The sequence below is a fragment of the Calonectris borealis genome, chromosome 1 (genome assembly GCF_964195595.1).
Source record: "Calonectris borealis chromosome 1, bCalBor7.hap1.2, whole genome shotgun sequence".
NCBI classification, from domain to species: domain Eukaryota; kingdom Metazoa; phylum Chordata; class Aves; order Procellariiformes; family Procellariidae; genus Calonectris; species Calonectris borealis.
The window spans coordinates 17,597,732-17,618,048 of record NC_134312.1 but is presented as its reverse complement, the minus strand read 5'-3'; the positions used below and the strand labels follow the sequence as shown (position 1 = coordinate 17,618,048).

General features: G+C 46.5%; 1 protein-coding gene across 1 annotated transcript; it reads left to right on the top strand.

Moving 5' to 3' along the window:
- Window positions 1-21: 21 nt before the first annotated feature.
- Window positions 22-19,366, top strand: LOC142080497 (histone H2B 5-like). Its single transcript, XM_075145979.1, has 2 exons — window positions 22-64; window positions 15,159-19,366. Exon 2 carries the CDS (start codon window positions 15,188-15,190, stop codon window positions 15,566-15,568), a length of 381 nt encoding a protein of 126 aa, XP_075002080.1. The 5' UTR covers window positions 22-64; window positions 15,159-15,187; the 3' UTR covers window positions 15,569-19,366.
- The last annotated feature ends 951 nt before the right edge of the window (window positions 19,367-20,317 follow it).

Sequence of the window (20,317 nt, the reverse complement as noted above, 5' to 3'; positions counted from 1 at the left end):
GCGCTGCCCTCTGCTATATGCATTGCACACCGGAATAGTCTGCAGCCGGGATTGCGCTGTCTAAGTATGCTATTTGTTATACAGCCTATACCGTAATGCTGTGGATGGGTAGCGGTAGCGTGCATTGCGGCCGGATCCTGAGCCCAGCAGGATCAGGGCTTCGTTGTGCGCCGGGCTTGACAAACACACAGACACGGCAGCAGCCTTGCCTGTGCTTTCCTGTAATCGTAGCAATCGTATCGCCGGAGCTAATTGCGCTCCGGTTACCGGGGGCTGAAGGCGAAGCACATGCCCGAGCCTGGGCAAGGCGGCGGCAGGGCTGGGGGCTGCAGCCCAGCCCGCGGTACCCGCGCTGGGCCGCTCTCCCGCACCGGCTGCGGCAGGCAAGCAGTGCCGGCGGGCCGGGCTGGGCGTCTACAGCCTCGCCACACACGCCCAGGAGCCCAGGCCCACAGGGAAGGGGTCATTCCTGTCTATAGATACATCTATGTCAACGCTATGTATGTTTGTTAATTATTTAGGAAGCATATAGGGCTGAACACCATTGCTCGTGCACCATTTGTTGTGTTTTTTGCTACTTGCTATTAATCTCTTTTTCATAGCTTAAGAAATACAGGGAGTACATGCCATAAGAAACCCTTTTATTTCCCATTCCTCTCATGTCCCATCTTCTGGGTTTGGCAATGCAGGGACTGCCTAACGGAGCGGCTGTCGTGCAGTGTAAGCAATATTATACAATTTTGTAATAGATTTGTCTACCTCAGCGCGTGCCTCTAGCGCAGTGGAGACGAGCCGTGGTTTGTTGCACGGTGTCCTCCGGCGAGCCTCCGGAGGGGATGGCCCTGGCTCCGCTGCTTTTTCTCCTGCTTTTCTTCTCACCGTTTGCAGGCTGGTGACTGACGGCTCGTTCTGCACTCGCCAGCGTCCTCGTATTTCACGTCATCTCGTGCCCTTTGCATGCTGTCTTTGTAACTCTCTATTTTTTGAGATCAGGAATTTATGAATCAAAAGATGGGGGAGTGGAGCCATGTGGAGGCTGAGTCAGATTGTGAAAAAGGAAAGCCAAGCAAGAGTGTGCAATTGCATATCACATTTACAAACACGGTTTCATTCATCTCCGTATGTTGCTCCTGTTACTACTAATAAAGCTCTGTTTTCTCAGGCTGGTGCTACCCTGGAGACACTGTTTGATCTTCCTGGGCTTTTTACTCTATAGAGTATTTTTTGTTATAGTGTGTTATTTTCCTGATTATGTTTTTATTACATTGAACACATGTTAATAACAGAAAGAATCTGATAATATGAATGTACTTCCCACACCCTCATCTTTGTTCCTATTATTCGATCTGCAAAGGAGTGACAGATTATTTACCAGCAGCAATTCTTTCCCTTGATACTGCTAAGATTTCCTAATTATAAAAACAAAAAAGCCTTTTCCCTGAGCATGCACCCCTCTTTGCTTCCTCTTTCTTCATCCTCCTAATGATACCCAACTCAATCACGGTAATTTTGGAGCTGCAGGAAATCTAGCTTTGTCTATTAAAATATTTCTACAGAAGGCTCCATACGCAAAGGGAGCCAGAGTGCAAGGTCTGCTTTAGGCGTAGTGGTGTCTGGGGTTTTCTTCCCTGGCAGGGAGGTATAACTGTGGAGTGTAAAGTAATTAATTTAATCCAACACTGGGAGAGAAGAAGGAAGAAGATGGATTGTATTGGGAAAAAATAAGTTTTTTTTAAAGTTTCAGATGTAAGATCAATGTAAGTGGCAATTTCAATGACCTTCATGATTTCTATTTTAGATAAAAGGCAGCAATCTAGTACAAGGGTATCGTTTGTCCTCATCCTTTGTTCTCCCTGGGTTTAGGCTGTCACTTCCCTGGGCTTGACTCTGTCCCTCGTTGGGGCAGCAGCACCTCTCACCCATGACTCTCAGAAGTGCTGTTCTGGCAGGTGATTTTTTTTTTTTCCCTCCAACTGCTTATTTCACATCTTCTCTGCTGTGCAAGGTCTTTCCTTCTTCTTATGACCCTCCGTGTCTCTCTTCTCTGTGTCTTGTTTATGCTTCAGTATTTCTGTCTTGCCCAAACATTGTGCTGGTTACTTTACCTCCCCCCTTCTCTCTGCTTTTTGTCCACTCACACCTTTTCTCTCGTTTTCGTCCCCTTTCATATATCCTCTCCTTCTTCTATCTTTTTATTTCTCTTCTTCTGTATTTCTCTTCTTCAGGTTTTTTATACCCTGTCTTTCTGTCTCCTTTCTGACATCTCACTTCAGTTCGCTGCCTTACTCTACCTTCCTCTTGACATTTTTTCGCCATGCTGCTCCTTTGGTCATTGTCCTCCTCCATCCTTTCTCCTTACATTTACAGAGAGAGAGAGAGAGAGATGTGTGAGTGTATACATATATCTCCACTCCAGATCTTCCATTCTCCAGCTGAACCAAAGAAATGACTCATGTGGATAGTCTGATCCTATTGCATCCCTTTCTCAGCACCTGAAATACGCTGCTGCTGCCCATCCTCAAACCCACGTATTGGGTAGACTGAAGAATTAAGTATGTGGGAAATGTTCCTAAATTCAGAAGTGGACTTGAGCAAGCAGCTCGCTCAGGCTGCACCGTGAACAGAGCAGTTATTGTGCTCCCACTGACAGTACCAGAGGAGGATGGTAAGCCCCCTGAATCCAAGGAACTAATGGCATTTTCTTCACGTTTCTAAATTTCTGATTTTTGGTAATGAAAAGTCTATAATTTTAGATAAGGGACACTGCCATTTATTTGAATTATCCTTGAATCCTGGACTTATCCAAAATAAGACGCCACAAAATGCTTTTCTTTTTTGCCAATTGTTTCGTTTTATACCTTTGCTAAGCCACTTTTGTGCAGCTATTGGGAGAGAAATGCTTTTCTCCTCATCAGAGCTAAGCTCTGCCTCTGAAAAGGGCTCTGGGTGGGGTGAGGCTGGGATCTCGGCTCGTCAGCTTCCCTTTTTTTCTGGAGCCAGAGGGAGAGGAGAGAGCTGTGACTGTAGGATCATATGCATTGGGTGGGAGATGGAAGAATAGATGCATAACCCAAAAATGCTAAATTAACCTCAGGGGGTGGGGGTGGAGTTGTTTAATAATATTTCCCCTTGACTATCACTGACTACAAACAGCCTCATTGGCGATGAAGGGCAAATGTTAGATTTTGCTATTTAAATACGACTCTTAGCTTAAAAAAAATCTGATTTAATAATTAAACTTTTTTTTTTGTCTTTCAAAAAGCATACTACTAACTGGCTGGAATGAAAACAGCTCCATCCCACGGATTCCACCTCCGCTTTCTGGCAGCTTACCTGACTCATAAAGAGAGTGGGGGATTTCATATGCCACCTACATCAACTCAACATTTTCCTTTGTGGTGAGAGTTAATCACCACCCTTGTCATATTATTTCACCGACCCTCTTGAAGATACGATCTGTCAGGGGGGATTGTTTATCTTTCAAACCAACCTTAAAATTTTGTATAGAATAGGGTTTTTTTTCTGAATTTGGTGAAAATACACAGGCAGTCCATTGCAATAAGGTTTTCTGTGTTATTTGTTAAAAACTAGCGATTACCCCAGGATCAGGGAAGAGAGAGTTTCTGTTTGTAGAAGACTCATCTCTGACAAGAGATGTGCCACCTGGAGAGTCGAAATGCATCAGCTGAAGGTAGAGGTCCATCCCCCAGGTAATCATTGCGGGAGGTGTGCGCTGAGGAAGAAACTGGGGTTGTAGCCATGATGATCAAGGATTTAAGAGGGCAAAGTCAGCAGAGGCAATGTTTATATTAGACCAACAGTCAGTCAGAAAAACGGACATGCTTTTGGGCACATAAAATCTCTCCTTATAACCTGTTTGTATAAGCTATGTGACGCTGTCTCTTGTGAGGAGGAAGATTGTATGTAGTAGACTGATATTGGTCAAGCAGAAAATACTACACGAAAGAAGACAGGAAGGAAGGAATGAGAACAAAACACAAAGGTGGCAATACGGTAAATACAGTGTGCACAGGAGGCAATGGAAGAAGGAGTGGGAGGAACTGAAAGTGCCCCTCCAGGAAGGTTATCGTGGGTTACAATGAGGACACGAGTTACCCTGGAAAGTGAGAGGAAGCTTGAGCAGAAAAGCGTGTGACATTTTTGCAGAAGAAATTATTGAAATGAGGTCCAGGGTGGGCAGAGAGGAAGGAACAGCTGAGACCGCTCTGGAGCTCAGCACTTAAAGAGAAATATTAGTGTGAAGGAGGGCCAGGGAAAGCATTTGATAAGAGTCTCCTCATTTCTCTGTCACAAGGGCAGGCAGAATCAAGGAATGGGAAGGAAAGGGAAAAACCAAAAGAAATGAACCATTGACAAATGTGGATGAAGGAAGGGTAGGCAAGCTGCTGCCATGTTGACTCTTTGGGTCTTCTGTGGGACCTGGAAAATGATTGAGTAACAGCAGGAGGCAGGGAGCATCCCATCAGGAAGGAGCTGTCTGACTGTACCCAATATAAATATGGGTTATTTCCATTCTTGATGTGTATAAGCCTAAAAGCATTGCAGATACAGCAGCTCTGCCCTGAAGATATGGATGCTGCAACTATCTCGCCGTTCCTGTTACACCTTCCTCTTTCTCCCACGCCAGAATTAATCCCGTATTCTCTCCTCTCCTGCACTGTGGGTCCTCAGCCCAGCTCTGATCGTCCTTCTCATCGATTGCTCCTGCCTGATAACTGGGGCACAACTCAAGACGGGGACTCAGGAGTCACTTGCAAAGATGTGCTTCTTGAAGCAGAAGCACTAATGAGTTCTGTGGAGGGCGCGTGCTGAGAGAGGCGCCAGCAGGGAGGGAGAAGAGCAAAGGGCGAGCACTTCATCTGAGGAAGAAACAGGTTGGGAGACTGTAGCAGTGGGGAAACTAAAGGTGTGGAAGCCTCAGGAGGAAAGTGAGTGTAGGAGGATGGAGCCATGGATGGTTAAAAATAACAGTTTGGTACAGATAATGTGACACTCCGCTGGCATTTTAAACCTGCTGCCTTTGAAAACCTTTCTGTGTTTTGAAAAGCGAGCTTTACAATTAATTGTTCTAATTGCTGCTGACCAGCCAGGACCACTGGCATTTTGGGGCTGGCATTTTGTCGAGCAACCCCCATTTTTTGCACTGCTGGTCTACTGGTTGCAACCAAGTCTTCAGCAGAGAGCTCTTTGCACCCCTGCCTGTCGTAAATATTGATGTATCCCTAATTATGCTTTGATTTCTTGGGAAGGGACATGGCCGTTTTTAGCTTGTATCAGTACAGTGACTAGCATGCTAAGTCCATGTGATAATCATGCTATCACAAATTAGAGCTAAATTAAAACACCATTCACAGGCAATTTGTACGATGTGGAATTTGGGCATGGGCTAACCTGGGCTGATAGCCATTTTTTTCGATGTTTCTGGAGAACTGCAAGCTTTTCAACTCCATGGCTGTTGAAAGTAATGTGTTAGTCTCTGTACAAATATCACACGTTGGGCGGGACCAAGTGGCAGCAAACCTGCTGGGGCTTTGAACCCTTTGTAATGGGTGTGAGAGAAAGAAGGAGGGAAAAATAAAGAAAAGAATAAAGGGAAGAGAAGTGCAAAGTGAAGGACCTCTCTGCATTTTGATAACAATTCTTCAGTAGCGCAGCAACACAGGACAGAAAAGACACTGTCTGGTTAATGTACAGCAGTTACTTGCTATTGCCGGAGCCATATCCTAGAAATCCTTTTTTTTTTTTTTTTAAAATCAGGTTTTGTCTTTGAACTATGGAAGGTATGGGTTTATTCATCTTTCTCCCCTCCTCTGTTGCCTTCATCCTCCCACTTCCAAGTAAGGATGTGAGGTTCCTTCTCATCTCCAGCATAAATTTATCCATGAACATTTTAAAACAGTTTATTGTCCGTTCTTGTGTCAGAGTTTACTTTTACCTTCAATAACTCTTGTGTCCTTAGTGCTCACCCCTATCTATTTCTGGGGAGTAGCCAGCTCCCCTCGGTGGAGCTTCGCCGTGCTGTCCCAGCCATGCTTTCCTCCTCTCCTTCCATCTAAACAAGCTCTCCATCTTCCTGCTTTGTACAGAAGATGACCTCTAACGCTCAGAGGACTCTCCGCCTGTGGTAATGTGATCTAGTGGCTGCCGCAGAGAAAGATGTCAGCAGTCCTGGATCATATTCCCGATCCAGTTATTGGATGATGTGAGATCTGGGGAAGGACACTTATCTTTGTTTCCCCACAGGCTCCGGTAATAGTCACGCATCTCCATTTTACAGTAAAATTGCTATCACCGTGCCAAATTAATTATTAATACACACATTACAATATTTTCGGTATCCTGTAGCAATGAAATCTGACTCTGTGCCACTCGCTGCCCTTTGGCTTGTGGCATGGCATGCAGTCCTTTTGGATGTACCTGTGTGGTACCCGCGGCTCCTACATTGACACTTCGTGATCCCAGGCACCCATGCTTTACAGCCGTGATAAAGCAGCTTTCCCATATTCCTGACTTTTTCATTAATTGCATGCTTTCCACTAATTTTTTTTAATCATTTTCAGGACTTGCTGAAATGTGGGTAATGTAACTGGGAAAGGATGATTGAAGTTAAGAGACTCTCATTTAGAAGGAATGTCAGTCACGATTGATTACAGCTGCACATGTCATGCCCTCGCCTGGTTCTTTCTCCGCATGTGGGAGGAGAGTTGGTAGTGCTCGCTGCCCAGCTCTGTTGGGCACATGTGCATTAGACCCATGTACATGGCATGAAGGTTGTTAAAAAAGTTTTGCTGGGCTTGTTTCACCCCTGTCATTGAGGACGTGGTAATACTTATGTTGGGATGTACCCATCACATCACTCTTAAAAGCCTTAATGACCTTGGTCTGATCTTCAGTCTGATTTGGGAATATAGCTTTCTTCTCCAGCATGGTTTTCTGTCCATACGTATTATTCCCAGTCAATGTGGTATGGCCAGAGTAAACATTTTGGGGTACGATGCCTGCTTTTGTTTCTTTTTGCTACACAAATTATCTGTAGCACCGGAAAAGGTCACAGAAACCTACTGAAATGTGGGGATGGAGCGCGTGGGAGGAAGAGGTGGCACACGTGTCTGCGTTGGTTCCCGCGTAACTCCTGCCTCAACCCAGAAGCAGCTCTCATCTCCTGGGGTGGCTGCTTCTCCCTCTCCCACCCACTTTCCCCTGACGGCCTGCAGGTGTTGGGCTGTAGCTTTTCATATTTTTGGCCATGGCTAAATTAGTACATTTTTAATGGATGTCTCTTTCAGCACCAATGACAATAGTCTAGAATTTTGATAGTTCTCCATTACTCCATAAAATCCATAAAAATACTTTGCTTAAATGCCATAGCAGTTCTTTAGGCTTATTATCATTACTAGTTTAGAGACCATGGCTCCATTGTAGAAGAAGTTATTTAGATACAGCAGACTAAGTAAGTATATGGTCGTCTGCTTTTCCAGAGAAATTGAAATGATGAGGTCAAAGATCAAGCGATTTTCATTTTTGTTAGGCATAGAGCAATTTAGTTTGAATCTATGCTTTTTCCTTTCAGTAGCATAGGATGTCATGGAATGAGTAAAACATCTTTCTGATGTAATGGGTCGTTAGTATTACAGACCCCAGTCCCCTCTGATTTTTGTTTTCACACCCATTTCCAAACATCTGTACTTTGCAAACTGCCGAGAAGATGTGTACAGCTTGCGATGCTGCCGAGTAGCTGAGCTGCTGCGATGCCTTGCTTGCTTCTCCTGCCCAGCAGCGTTGTTCCAGGTCAGCTGGAGATCATCTGCCTGTAGGCGGTTGGCAGGGTCTGGCCTCTGCCTGCCTTCAGAGCAACTTTACAGAATTAGTCTAAGGACAGGAGCTAAACCCTGCACCAAGACACAGAGTCGCTGCTGACAGGTTGACCCCCAGTGGGTCCAGTTGAGTTGAGGTGGGATCTGGAGGGAACAGAAGCCTGTTGCTCATGGAAAGGATTTGTGGCAAAAGAAGCAAATCCTGACGACCGTGAAACTTGGAGAGGAAGCTTGTGCTGAAGTTTATGTTGTGTTAAGGTTTTGACTTACTGATAAAACCCCAGGAAGGCAGTGAGCCTGGTTGTGTTCTCTGTTGGACTGTGTTAGTACTGAGGGCTTTCCGAGGGTGGTTGGGATAATACACGTTTCTCTTAAACCCTGGCACTCTTTGTGGGAAAGCTGACTGGAGTGTAATTGTAGCAGATGCTGGTACTGGGTGTACTCTCTTAAACATTTAACGGGTATTGATCTACAGAAAACATCATTTCTCCTCTTTACATTTATTAGGTCCTGTTGGTCAAGCGTGTAGATCAGAGAGATTCCAAAGCAGGTAGCTAACGAGTGCTCTTATAAAGAGCAGATAAAAATCATGCTAAAGCTTCTTTAAGTACTCAGTTATTTATTCACAGTAACAAAACCCTGATAAAACTTGGAGTCTGATTCTTATAAAGTACTGAGCCTCCTGGATTCCAGTGGAAATCGATGTCAGCTGTTGGTGCTAAGCATCTCTAAATATCCTATTTGTGGTTTCAGACCCAGGTTAAACCTCCATTGACTTCAGGCACTCCTTTAATCAGAGTAAGGACAGCAGTATTTAGCCTCCTGATGGTCATTCTTCTTGCAGCACTGTGTCTCTCTTGCTTTGCTTGACTCGTGAATAAGATTTTCTTTGCTTTAAAAATTCAGTGTATATCTTCCCTGCCTCCCCCGACCCTCTGATCTAGAGTCCTGCTCCCTACTTTGTACATAAACATCTCTGATTGATACCCCCACAACCCTGAGTAGTATTTGCAGCTTGGGCAGAAGTAGCACAAGAAATTACAGCTGTTGCTGGTGATTAAAAATGTGTTTTCTAAAATCATAAATGAAAATGCTAGAAAAGAAAAGAAGAGAAAAGATGACTGTAGGGAGTATCCTGTACTGAACTCCCAGGCAACGTGTTAACACAAGCAGTGATAAGGATCAGTCAAGGGGCTAGGATGCTGACGTATCTCGGTGCTCTGTTCTGCTTGTATTTCTTCTAAACAAATCTAAAGCTCACTTTGAACATAGTATTATCTGTGTCAGGGAGTGAGTTTGTAGCATGTCTTTCTATGATAAGGAGGAGGGGGCATCTTCAGTTTTAACATATTTTCATGGTCCAATACGCAAGCATGAATCTCTTCGCTAGAAGAATTGCATGTGTGTATCCAAGGTTAAAAGTTAGCCATTTAAATGATAACTTTACAGGAGCAATCATATAACATGGGGCAGAGCATGTGGGACTGGGGATGGGGCCTTATTATTGATACTGGATTACCTGGGAGAAGACCTGGGATCCCAAAACTGATCTCTGCGCCCCTCCACCATTGGAAGAAATCAGACATTTCAGACTAGTTTACCTTATTCTAGGAAATTCTCCTCCTCATTACTTCAGAAGAAAGCAAATATTACCTCATCATCACATGCTAGACAACATACAGAGAAAAATCCTTTCCAGTCCAAAATACGGCTGTCAGGTTCTGCACATGAGGCAGCGTCACCGATGTCTCACAGTGACTCATCACGCTTCTGCTCTGCCTTACTACCTAAGGCAGAGCTTGCTACCAAATAACTATAAAATATCTGCTTGTTTTCTCAGTTATTGCTGCTTAATGGCATTTGTTGGATGAGCAAATTCTTGATTAGTAACTTCCAGGTAGATCGCTGTACATTGTAAAGGGAAGGTGATTTGCGGTCTGCAGAAATAAGCTGTTCCAACAACAGTCATTTTCTGACATCTGGTAATTTGTAAACTCTGTTTACCAGATCTGCTGTCTGTGCTCTTACAAGCATTTTGGAGCAGATGAAGCTGTTAGAAAGCCTTTTCCTTTCGGTGGAAACATTCCCTAATTTGTTGCCCTTCTTTGAGTTTCAGAGAGAGTAAAGCAAAAAGCAGCAGCTAATTTAACTTTACGTTTCTTGACGTGTAGGATTAAAGCCAAGTTTTCTTTATTTTATACAGCAAGAGAAACTAAGGAAAGGGACAATAATTGGACAGAACTAATAGGACATTCCTATTTAAGGGGCAGAATAAACAGCGAGTGCCTGTTGGCTCTCATTTACTCTAGCAAGGATTAAAATAGGTCATCAGAAGATTAGCAAATATCAGAATACCAGACGTCCAAAAGACAAGAGCTTGAATTTTTCCTACAAGTGTTTAATTTTTCACCAAAACCTCCTAAGAACAAAGTGCCGATTCTACAAATGTAAATTTTGTGGTTCATTAGGAAATTATAGCAAGGGAGCAGCCTGGTGGGAATGGGGATTTACAGAGCTCATCACAGCAAGGACAGCTTTTTATAGGAAAAAGAAGGAAAAATCCAAGCGCTGTTTCCAACCCCTGCATGAGGAGGGGTCCAGAAGGCCACCTAATAGTCCACCCGTGGCCACCCATGCACACTGCAGGCACCAACTTGGCACTGGTCCTACAGACTCAGCAGCAAGGCCAAAAACGGACAAAAATGCTGCGGGAGCTTCCCTGCCTGTCTCTCTCTCCATCAAAATATCAGGCCTAGGGAAAATAGAGACAGCATCAGGCTTCACGCAGGATTTCTCAGCAGGGCTCCTCTCCCATCTCAGATCTAAGAGACTACGGTGATTTGTATCTTTGAATATGTTTTCAGTTCATTTTCCTTTTAATGATGCTGAAGAAAGGGATGTCAACACAAAGGAAGATGTATCTGTCACTCCGCACCGCTCTGGTTTCTAGCAGCAGGCAGGCTGCTGCTTGGAGCTGGCAAGAAAAAATACTGTGATTGGTTTTGTTGTTGGTTTTCTGAGGAAGGAAAAAAATGCCAGCACTGATAACTGATTGACTCGGAGCGTACAAAGCTGTAAAGAAAAAAATGTGCCCAAAGATTTTCCTCGAAAACCTGAAACCTTCCAAATGTCACCATAACGCTTCAGAGTGCCTCCTCTTGCATGGCCATACCCAGGGACCTGGGCGGTTTGGACCTGGAGATGAACACCATCTCCCCTCCTTAGGGGTCCTTGTGGGAGTCCCTGGCTGCAGAATCCCATAGGAAGTGTCCGTCGGGGGAACACAGCTCATAAAGCATGTTCTACACGAGAGGTACCCAGCTGCAGTCTCAGAGAGTCACAGAATGGCTGAGGCTGGAGACGCCTCTGGAGACCATCTAGTCCAGCCCATGCTCAGAGCAGGGTCGGACACTGCAGGTTGCTCAGGGCCACGTCCAGCTGGGTTTTGAGTATGTCCAAGGATGAAGACCCTACAACTTCTCTGCTCAGTCACCCTCACAGTAGAGAAGTCAGTCATGATGGCAACACTTCCAAACGCAAAAACTAATAAATATTAACCTTTTCCATTTTTCTCCTTTACTTAAAGGAAAAAGAAAGAAATGCAACTATTTTCATCCAAAACCACCCATTTTTTAAAGGTCACCTAATTTTCCCTCAACAAACTCTCCACATGGACACTTTGGGAATAATCCCACTACTTTTATCTTCATACCAGCGCAGCACCTGCCTGTGGAGTGCATTACAGTGTTGACAGAAGGGTTGGTGATACTGGTGGCCATTATTAACACTATTTATTTAGCACCTGGTAAATGCAGTCAGGCTCTTTGTGCTAGGCACTGCCCAAACAAACTGGAAGGAAGACAACCTGTTCCCAGGGAAGGTGTTATTTACCTGTTAAATAATAGGCTGCAAAGAAATGGGTGGAGGGAAGCAAGGACACCAAAGCTTTTGTGCTAATCTCTGAACTTTAGCATCATTGCTTCCCTCATCGCAGCCGAACATGGGAGAAGAGCGAGATATGGCTGCACTACCCGAGAGCATCAGCCCGTCAAATGGACGGAGATGTCCTGGAGGTGTGACCTTTTCTGGAGACATATGAAATCACTCTGGTGCCTGTTGGGTGCTGTAGTCATTTTTTAATGCACTTAAGGACATTTTAGAAGGACACGCTTTTTAAAAGCCTAAGAAATAGTCATTTACATTTTTCAGTTGTAGTGTTTTTCAGTCAGGAAATTAGCTCGTGAGAAAAAGAAGCAAGTGCACAGTTATTTCTTCTCTTGGAAAAATGCCTTTCCATTGAAAAGACATCTTTTTGAGCCTGCAAACAAGAGCAGTAGGGAATTTCTTTTCCCGATATTGCTTCCCAAGTAGAGGAAGAAAGGAAGAAAAATCGTGGTTTCACCAGAGGAAGAAAATGTGGTGTTTAAGGGGGCAGATGTCAGAGTTTTGAAGGGTGTCCAGGTCTTTCTGGCAGTCCAGCACCTGCCTTTCCAAATGTCTCCACTGGGAAGAATGCCCGGAAAAATTAATAAAGGGGATGAGGTGGCAGAGTCAAGCACATAGTTCGATGCAAATCATGTCTTTGAAGGTTTTAAAGAAAAGGTAAGAAATTGATCCAGGAGGGCACGCCTGGGCACCCTCAAAGCAAAGCCTGGAGCTCTGGAGGCTCCTTCCAGCTGCACATTTCTGGCATTTCTGTGACACACTTTTTCATCTGCTCAAACTGAGCATTTTGCCATGCCGAGTCTTAGAGTCCACTTTTCTCTGAGCATCCCGCGTGTCTCTGGACATGGTCTTTGTCCGTGGTTTTCCTTCTAGACCAGCTCACTGGGCCGTGAAGCTTTGCCAGGGGGTGAGTTCACCTGAAGGAGAACTACTCTTACGACATGACCATCCCCTTCCTCTTTCTGTGAAACTGCTTTTCCTTTAACTTCAAAGAGTCAGCAAAATATGTTAGTTTATGATTGCCTGTGGTATACGTTACAACTACAGGTTTCCTGAAACTAGGAAAAGATATTAATGTTCATAAACCAAAACCAATGGAAGAAAGCATCAACAGCTTTCAATACTTTTGCATGATTTCTTCTTTTCTTTTTCTTCCTATCCTCCATACCTGATGTTAGATTGCTAGTTATTCCAGGGATTTGAGTGGGATTGGATTTATATGTATTTAGCCAGTTTTGGTGGAGTTTTTTTAATATTTGTATGCTTCAGTCATAAGGAGCTGGAGGTTCTGGTGCAGGGAGGAGCTGGTGGTGTGCTTGCAGCCTGTTAGTGAAGTTTTCCTGTACACTGGCCTTTTCCATCTAATTAGACAGTATCCCATTTTGGACTGACAAAACACTTCTTTTTGCAAGGTGAAGCAAAGGAAACATGAATAGGTCTCTCAGGCCTCAGAAGGGCAAAATTCCCATTAATGGCAAGGAAGAAACTGCTTTGCTTGAGCAAAAACTCAATGCTAAGGGCATTGGTACCGACTTTTGCTTCTGGCCAGGAGGGCATTTTGGAGGGCTGTGGTGAAGACGTTGCCTCCCCGCTCCCTAGCATCCCGAGCAGTGCCAGCCTGCCCTTGCAGCTGGGCGTACCCCCACTTGAAACGCTCAGCCCTTTGCCCATCACCTGCCAGACCATGCGGCCGCCAGAGCCCAGCCTTGGTGCCTCGCAGGGTAAAGCAGCCGGCAGCAGCCTTGGTGCTTGCTGCAGGTGGAAGGCGGCATCTCTAGTACCAAGGGTTAGGAGCTGCGGAGGTTTCTCCCACAGTTTGGAAGCAGGAGCTGGTATCCACCAAGACGTGGGCGTGTAAATCCAGCCTTGGCATGGAAGGTGTCTGCTCCCACAAGGAGCAACCAGGAACTTTTTAAAGACTTGGTTGCAAGACAGCTGCTGTGTCTGGCTTTGATTGCAGATGCGGACAATAGTGGAGAAACCAGGCCAAGATGGAGGGTGGCATCTCATTCCTTCCGAAGGAGGAGGGGCAGGGCTGAGCGCGCAGCCGTCGCTTTGGCACAGGCACCATTTAGATCCCTCTCTGATGCTCTGTGTGTGCAGACCATATGTTACATCTGAGATTTCTCTCTCCTGTTTACTTCTATCCATTTTCCCATGTGCCATCAGCCCTGAAGCTCTTTTTTCTCTTCTAGTCTCTCTTGGCCAACAGACTGTAATTCGTAGGTCATCTTCAAAGGAGGCGCAGAGCAGTAAAAGCCCAAGCCCTGGGGTGGCGCTGGAAGCTGATCCTCCAGCAAAGCCTGGAGAAGCCTTGCTTTTCAAGGGAGCGCTCAAAGTGTCCTTTGAAGCACAAAATTATTTAGTTACAACGCTTATTCCCTTGATGCACATAGTAAAACACGTGTAAATTTGAAGTGTAGGGGAGGCACCCGGTTTTATGATGGGTTTACATGCTATCTTTTTGTTATGGCACTTCTGGATGACAGCAGACAGGGCTCTGCAGGTTGTGGCCTAATGAAGAAAAACTCGGAGGGAGGATCAGGCATCTTTGATGCAAACCGCCCAGCGGAGGCCTGCTCTCCCGAAAGCAAAATAGCAGGAAACAATTTCAGTCCATGTAGCTTCTCTCCATTGACACGTAGCCCAAAAGCACGTGTCAATGATTTTTGATTTTTGATTTTTGATTTTTGCCTCCTATCCACATCCCTGTTTCTGTCAGGTGATGCCTGCCACCTCCTCTGAGCTTTTCTACTCTCTGGTGTTTTTGCTAGCTAATGTGAATACAGAGATTCCAGTAGCTCAGCTAGCTAGCTTAAAACTATATAATTTTTATGTTCCACTGGAATACGTGGTATAAAACAATAGCCACAGGAATGCAAGCACTCTCAAAATAAGCTTTTACCTACATGCAAAAAAAAAGGGTCTATTGGAGATTGTAATAACCATATGAAATCATTTTGACCAGTGTCCTACAGAGGTGGCTTCAGTGATATCTTGCAAGAATCTCCAGCCTATTCCAGGAAGATTTAATTTAATCCATGCTGCAGTTAGTGTTTTCTTTCGAACTGCAATGTTCTTCTCAGCAATATGTTCACCCCCAGCCCATATTTACTAAGTAGATGTCAACTAGGCCTGGGTTGAGCGATGTTTACAAGGCCGGTGTTACGGGGGTTTAAACACAAAACAACAAAAAACCATGCACAAACCAGAGCAGTTCTCACTGGCCGTTCAAAAATGCTTGTTCGGGGTCATGGGGTGTTTGTCTCAAATTCAGAGATGCCGCTTGTCTGCGACTCAGACTCTCTCATCTTTCAGTAAAACGAAACTGTAGAAGAATAAAAAAGAATTTGATTTTTTGGTGTTCTTTCCAAGCAGCTCCAAGACCCAGAGGAAGAGCTCTCAGGATGCCGGAGCCAGCAAAGTCCACCTCTGCCCCCAAAAAGGGCTCCAAGAAAGCCGTGACGAAGACCCAGAAGAAGGGCGATAAGAAGCGACACAAGAGCAGGAAAGAAAGCTACTCCATCTACGTCTACAAGGTGCTGAAGCAGGTCCACCCCGACACCGGCATCTCCTCCAAGGCCATGGGCATCATGAACTCCTTCGTTAACGACATCTTTGAGCGCATCGCTGGAGAAGCCTCTCGCCTGGCCCATTACAACAAGCGCTCCACCATCACCTCCCGGGAGATTCAGACGGCCGTGCGCCTGCTGCTCCCGGGAGAGCTGGCCAAGCACGCCGTCTCGGAGGGCACCAAGGCCGTCACCAAGTACACGAGCTCCAAGTAGCCAGACACCACCTCTCCAGGGACCATCAAGCACCGGACCCTCCGCGCAAGCACAAGTAGGCAGCCACGGTCCGAATAAACGTCACAGCTATTATCCATAGCAATTTACAGCCTTGGGATGGGCGTGAGAAGCTGTCCGGTGGAAGAGGAGACGGTGATCTGGATGTCGGCTGATTTTCATAGTCTGTTCGGGACGTGCGACGGGTTCTGCGCGGCTGGTGGAGGAGGAGGCCTCTGCTTTCACATCTCATCCGAAGGACTGACCGACTGCAGTATATCCAAACTCTCCTCTGTGCTTGGCAAACACGCATGTTTGGTGCTGGTGGGGGAGACTGGCAGCGGCAACACAGAGACGCCGTCTCTGCAGTCTTCCTGTTTGGCTGCTTTCTCACATCATCCGAGGCGGGCACCGAGGAGTCAGCGCTGGTGTCCTCTCCCTCGTAGCCCAGATCCGTCCTGGGGTACAGCAGCGCAGCCCACCCCGTGCCGGCAGAAGTGGCATCGACAGCTACTGGGCACGGGCTGTAAAATAAGGTCCGTATTGATTCAACAGCTGTGCTTGGCAGCCTGTTTTAGAGAGCAAGCCTGGCAGGCCGGCAGATGCCTGGGGTGATACCAAGCACTGTTCCTCCTCGTCGCTCCTGATGGATGAGCCGTCGAGCAGGCTGAGGGTGCCGGCACTGGAGCTGTCCGCTGCCTCCCACCTTGTGCCGAGGTGGATGGACGGACAAGGGGGGATGTTGGGGCTGGGTCGCTGCCTTCCCCGGCTGCTGCTTTGCCTGCTTCAGGACTTGCTTTGATGTGCAAGACGTTGCTAATTCTGCTGCTTTTCAGAGACTTTTCCTTCCTCGACACCGCCTGGGCGCTCCCTTCCACTGTCAGCGTGGGTGAGACGGGGTGGTGCCCAAGGGGGTCGCCTCTCCCCCTGGGCGAGCGCCGGGATGGTGCAGGACGAACGGCACAAGAGGTGTCAGGAGGGGACTGAGGATTTGGGGAGGCACCCGGAGCGGGAGCGGGGGTGGTTAGCACAGGCTGGGGGAGAGGCAGGCTCCCCGCAGAGGTCGCTGCGGGCAGCTCACCTGGCCCTGCCTTCCCTGCTTTATTCACCGGTTAGAAAGCAAAATCAAAAACTGGGGCTGGGCGGATATATAGGGACACTTGCCTGCAACCCAGTGGTATTTTAAAGACTAAATAATTTTAGGCTACTTCAGATACTCCCCGTGTGTTCTTAAAGTCCACAGTAAGGTAAGCAATAATAAAATCCTGATAAAAGCCATAGAGATTAGTGGAGGGACGTCTCGGTTGCAGGTTAATCTTGCCCGAACTGCTGGGTAGCAGAAGAAGAGCATGTGTAGAATTGCTGTGAAGTTGAAGCTTCCTACTCAAAACACAAAATTAGCCAACATTTTTAAAAAATATCAAAATCTCTGGTGGGCAGTGGCACTCATAAAAAATATTCATGTCTTTCAAATAACAACTGCTTTCTGCAGTTGACACGTAGCCCAAAAGCACTACGTGTAGTCTGTAAATAAAAAGGGCAGCAGAGACACAGGATGCAGAACTAAGTGCAGGTTCTCCCCAAACTCCAGGACCTTGGTTTTAATGAAAAGGTAAATTCATACCCCAAAATGCCAGCCTTGCAGCACATCTCTCACTTTCCCCTACATTTATCTCTATCCTGTTCCTTTACACTTTCAGAGTGATGGGGACCCTTGACAAATCTATGTTGCTTATGGAGCTGTAAGATTCTGCAGCTCCAGAAGAGTCACTTATTTCGTGTTTTTATAACAATGTTGCAGTCATTTTCCAGTTGGTCTGAGGAAAGGACCGCATAGACCTGCTCAGCCAAGAGCACCTGAGCAACCAGAGAGCAGCGTGGGCCCCATGTGGTCTCTGTGCAGGAGCGAAGGTCAAGTTGCTCATCGGCTGCTCCCATCCCCCTGCTGCAGCTTGGAGTTTGAACACCCCACACCCGGAAAGGGGCTTTCCTCCCATAATTTGCTCAGTGATAGCACACTCCAGCCACGTTCCATACCATAATGCCAGCAGGAATCCCTAGCGATATCTTTCAGAAGGAGCAAAAGCCGGGTCCCCAGGTGTCAGCGCCCACAACGAGCAGCTCCCAGCAGCAGTACCTGTACTCGGTAGCGTTGGTGACCTGGACCACTTCGCCAGGACACTTTGGAGGTGATGGATTAGCACTTCCTTTTGTTTTCCAATCAAATAGTCAAAATCAGATGCCAAAGATGAAAATGTACCTTCAGCGGTCCTAGAGCCACCATCCTTGGCCCCTCTCCCACCAGAACTCAGGCAGCGGATGATGCAGAAGGGGAATGTAGGGGGTGAAGGGCTGGCTGGCAGCGCTGGAGCTTTCTCCTCCCATCCCTATGAGCTGCAGGTCAGGATTCATCCCCTTGGGGAGTCCTCCTGAAGGTAGGAATTCAGAGTGGAATAAATCCGCTCCAGTTCAAGCGGTGTATGCGAGCCAGGACACGCATCTCCCAGGGTTACCCGGCTCAGCCTCCAAATCCTCACTCTCTCGAGCAGAGCAGAGTCCTGCTCCAGTCTCCGCAGGCTGCAAGAAGTCAGGAAAATAAAATGAGACGTTGTCCCTCCAGGGTCTCCTGGGCAGCTCGAGGAGCCGGGGACAAGGCTGGGCGCTCGGACGAGAGCTGCTGGCCCCATACACATACTTGCAGAACTGGTCTCATTTTCTTCTGCCACTGTTGCCACTCTCCGTTTTTGGAGATTGTTTCAGAGAGAGGAGAAACGGCGATTTAAGTCTATAAAAATACTTGAAGACTTAAAGAGGATTTTTATATTGTCTAAAGTCGGGTGACTGAGACAGGTTCATCTCCAGCCATTCATAGTTTAGGCTGTCGTTTCACACATCATTTGCTCTTCGCTCTCCCGTGGTATCACTTTTTTACTTGCCCCTGACAATGTGGAGCACAGGATTGAGGAACTGATCCAGGTTAAAATGAACCTTTTTGTTTTTTCCGTTCTTGCAAGTTTATTTTAACCCAGTTTTGGTGGCTGCGCTGATCTGTCACTGTCATACAGACACTGGTGCCGGCCAAGGGAACGGCTGGTCCAGGAAAGGCAAGACTGGCATAAGCTAGGACTGCAGCAGAAAGCAGTTGGGAAATTAATGGCCTAAATGTCAAAGGAGAAATGAAGAAAGGAAATCTGTGTCTCCTGCAATGGTCCAGGTAGCAGAAAAGAGGTGGCTTTTAAATACACCACTACGGGTGTTACCCCTGCGGTGTCCCACAAGCAGTTTCTCTGACAGCCCTGAGGCTGGAAGTCAGACACATCCCATTTCTGCAGATCCCAGAGGACCCAAGTGTTAGACAAGGGAAAGCGAGCAGGTTGGGAAAGGGGCTCTGCTAACCGTAGCGGTTGGAGGCTCCTTGTTCAGCAGGCAAACGGCATGCCCTTCCCGCTGCCTGCTACTGTATACGTGCACGCTGACAGCAGTTTAACAGGAGTTATTTTGCCTGTGATGAGCTAGACTGAGCCTTAAAAGTGGAGGCAATAGAAAATGCACTGTAAGTCCAAGCATCAAGTGTCCACTCAGTCAACTGAGGTGTGGCATACTCCACAGTTCCCTGGTAAGAGGATTTGGTGCAAAAAGGGGTTCTGCACTTCAGGACCTGTGCTTTTAAAAAATACATATTTTCAGCTCTGGAATTGATAAAACATTTTAAAAATGAAGATAATATACTGAGCCCCACTGTCCCTACCTGATTCCTGCTGCAATCCCAGAAGCATCTCTGGGACATTCCTGTGTTTTGCCAATTAAAAAAAAAAAAATCAGCTGCAGATTGAAAGTTGGAAAAGGAAGTTGAAAAAGAGTAACACAGCCTTGATATTAACCTCATAGTAACCCCATGGAGGTCACTGCACTGAGTTATTTTTTTCATGTACAATTTAAGAGATAAAATTAGCTGCTATAGATCTGCTCCTGATTTTTCGCTCTGCTTCCCTAGAAGGGCTTAAAGTCCACCCGCCCTTCACAGCAGACCTCAACCTACAGAAGAACCGAGTGGCCGTGTGCACAGAGGTTTGCTCCTGCTCAGGACAGACAGGTCTTCAGTCAAGCACAGGGAAAAGGAGTAAAAACAAGTGTGGAGGGTGAGTGCCTGTCCCGGACACTGCTGCGTGTCCTAGGAAGGGATGCCTGGGCTGAGGCCGCTGCAGAGCCCTGCCCAGAGGAGCCACGTGGCTGTGTGCCCTTCTGCCCTGGCGACAGGCAGCCGTGTGGAGGTAGCCCCAAGTCCCGGCCACCCCTGGAGTCAAGCTTGGCATGGCCTCTGCACAGCCCTGAGCGTTTGTCCCGTCATAGCATTTCCTGACAGTTTACATCCAGACCAAATTGTTTACAGGGAAAGGGAGAATGTGAACTAAACCATAAAAATCACTTGCTGCCAGAATTTCAGGAGTTCCCTGGGACCAGCACCTGGGGAGCAATCTCTCGTGCTTACTCTCCATGCATGGTATCTTGTGGGCATATGTACACAGTTTTTCTGACAGTGTTACATCAAGTACGATCTATGTTATATTACTGCTGGTTTATGACCTATCTTACAACTAATTACCTGTTTTCTGTTAAATGTATAAATAAAATGAAAATGCCAACCTGTTGAAAGTCAGGTGAGACCCAGCTGTCAGGCTGTCTTTGCTTCTGCCGTATCACCGGGGCCCCCCCAAGCCCTACATTTCTCTTCCTCCATCATATTTCCTCCAG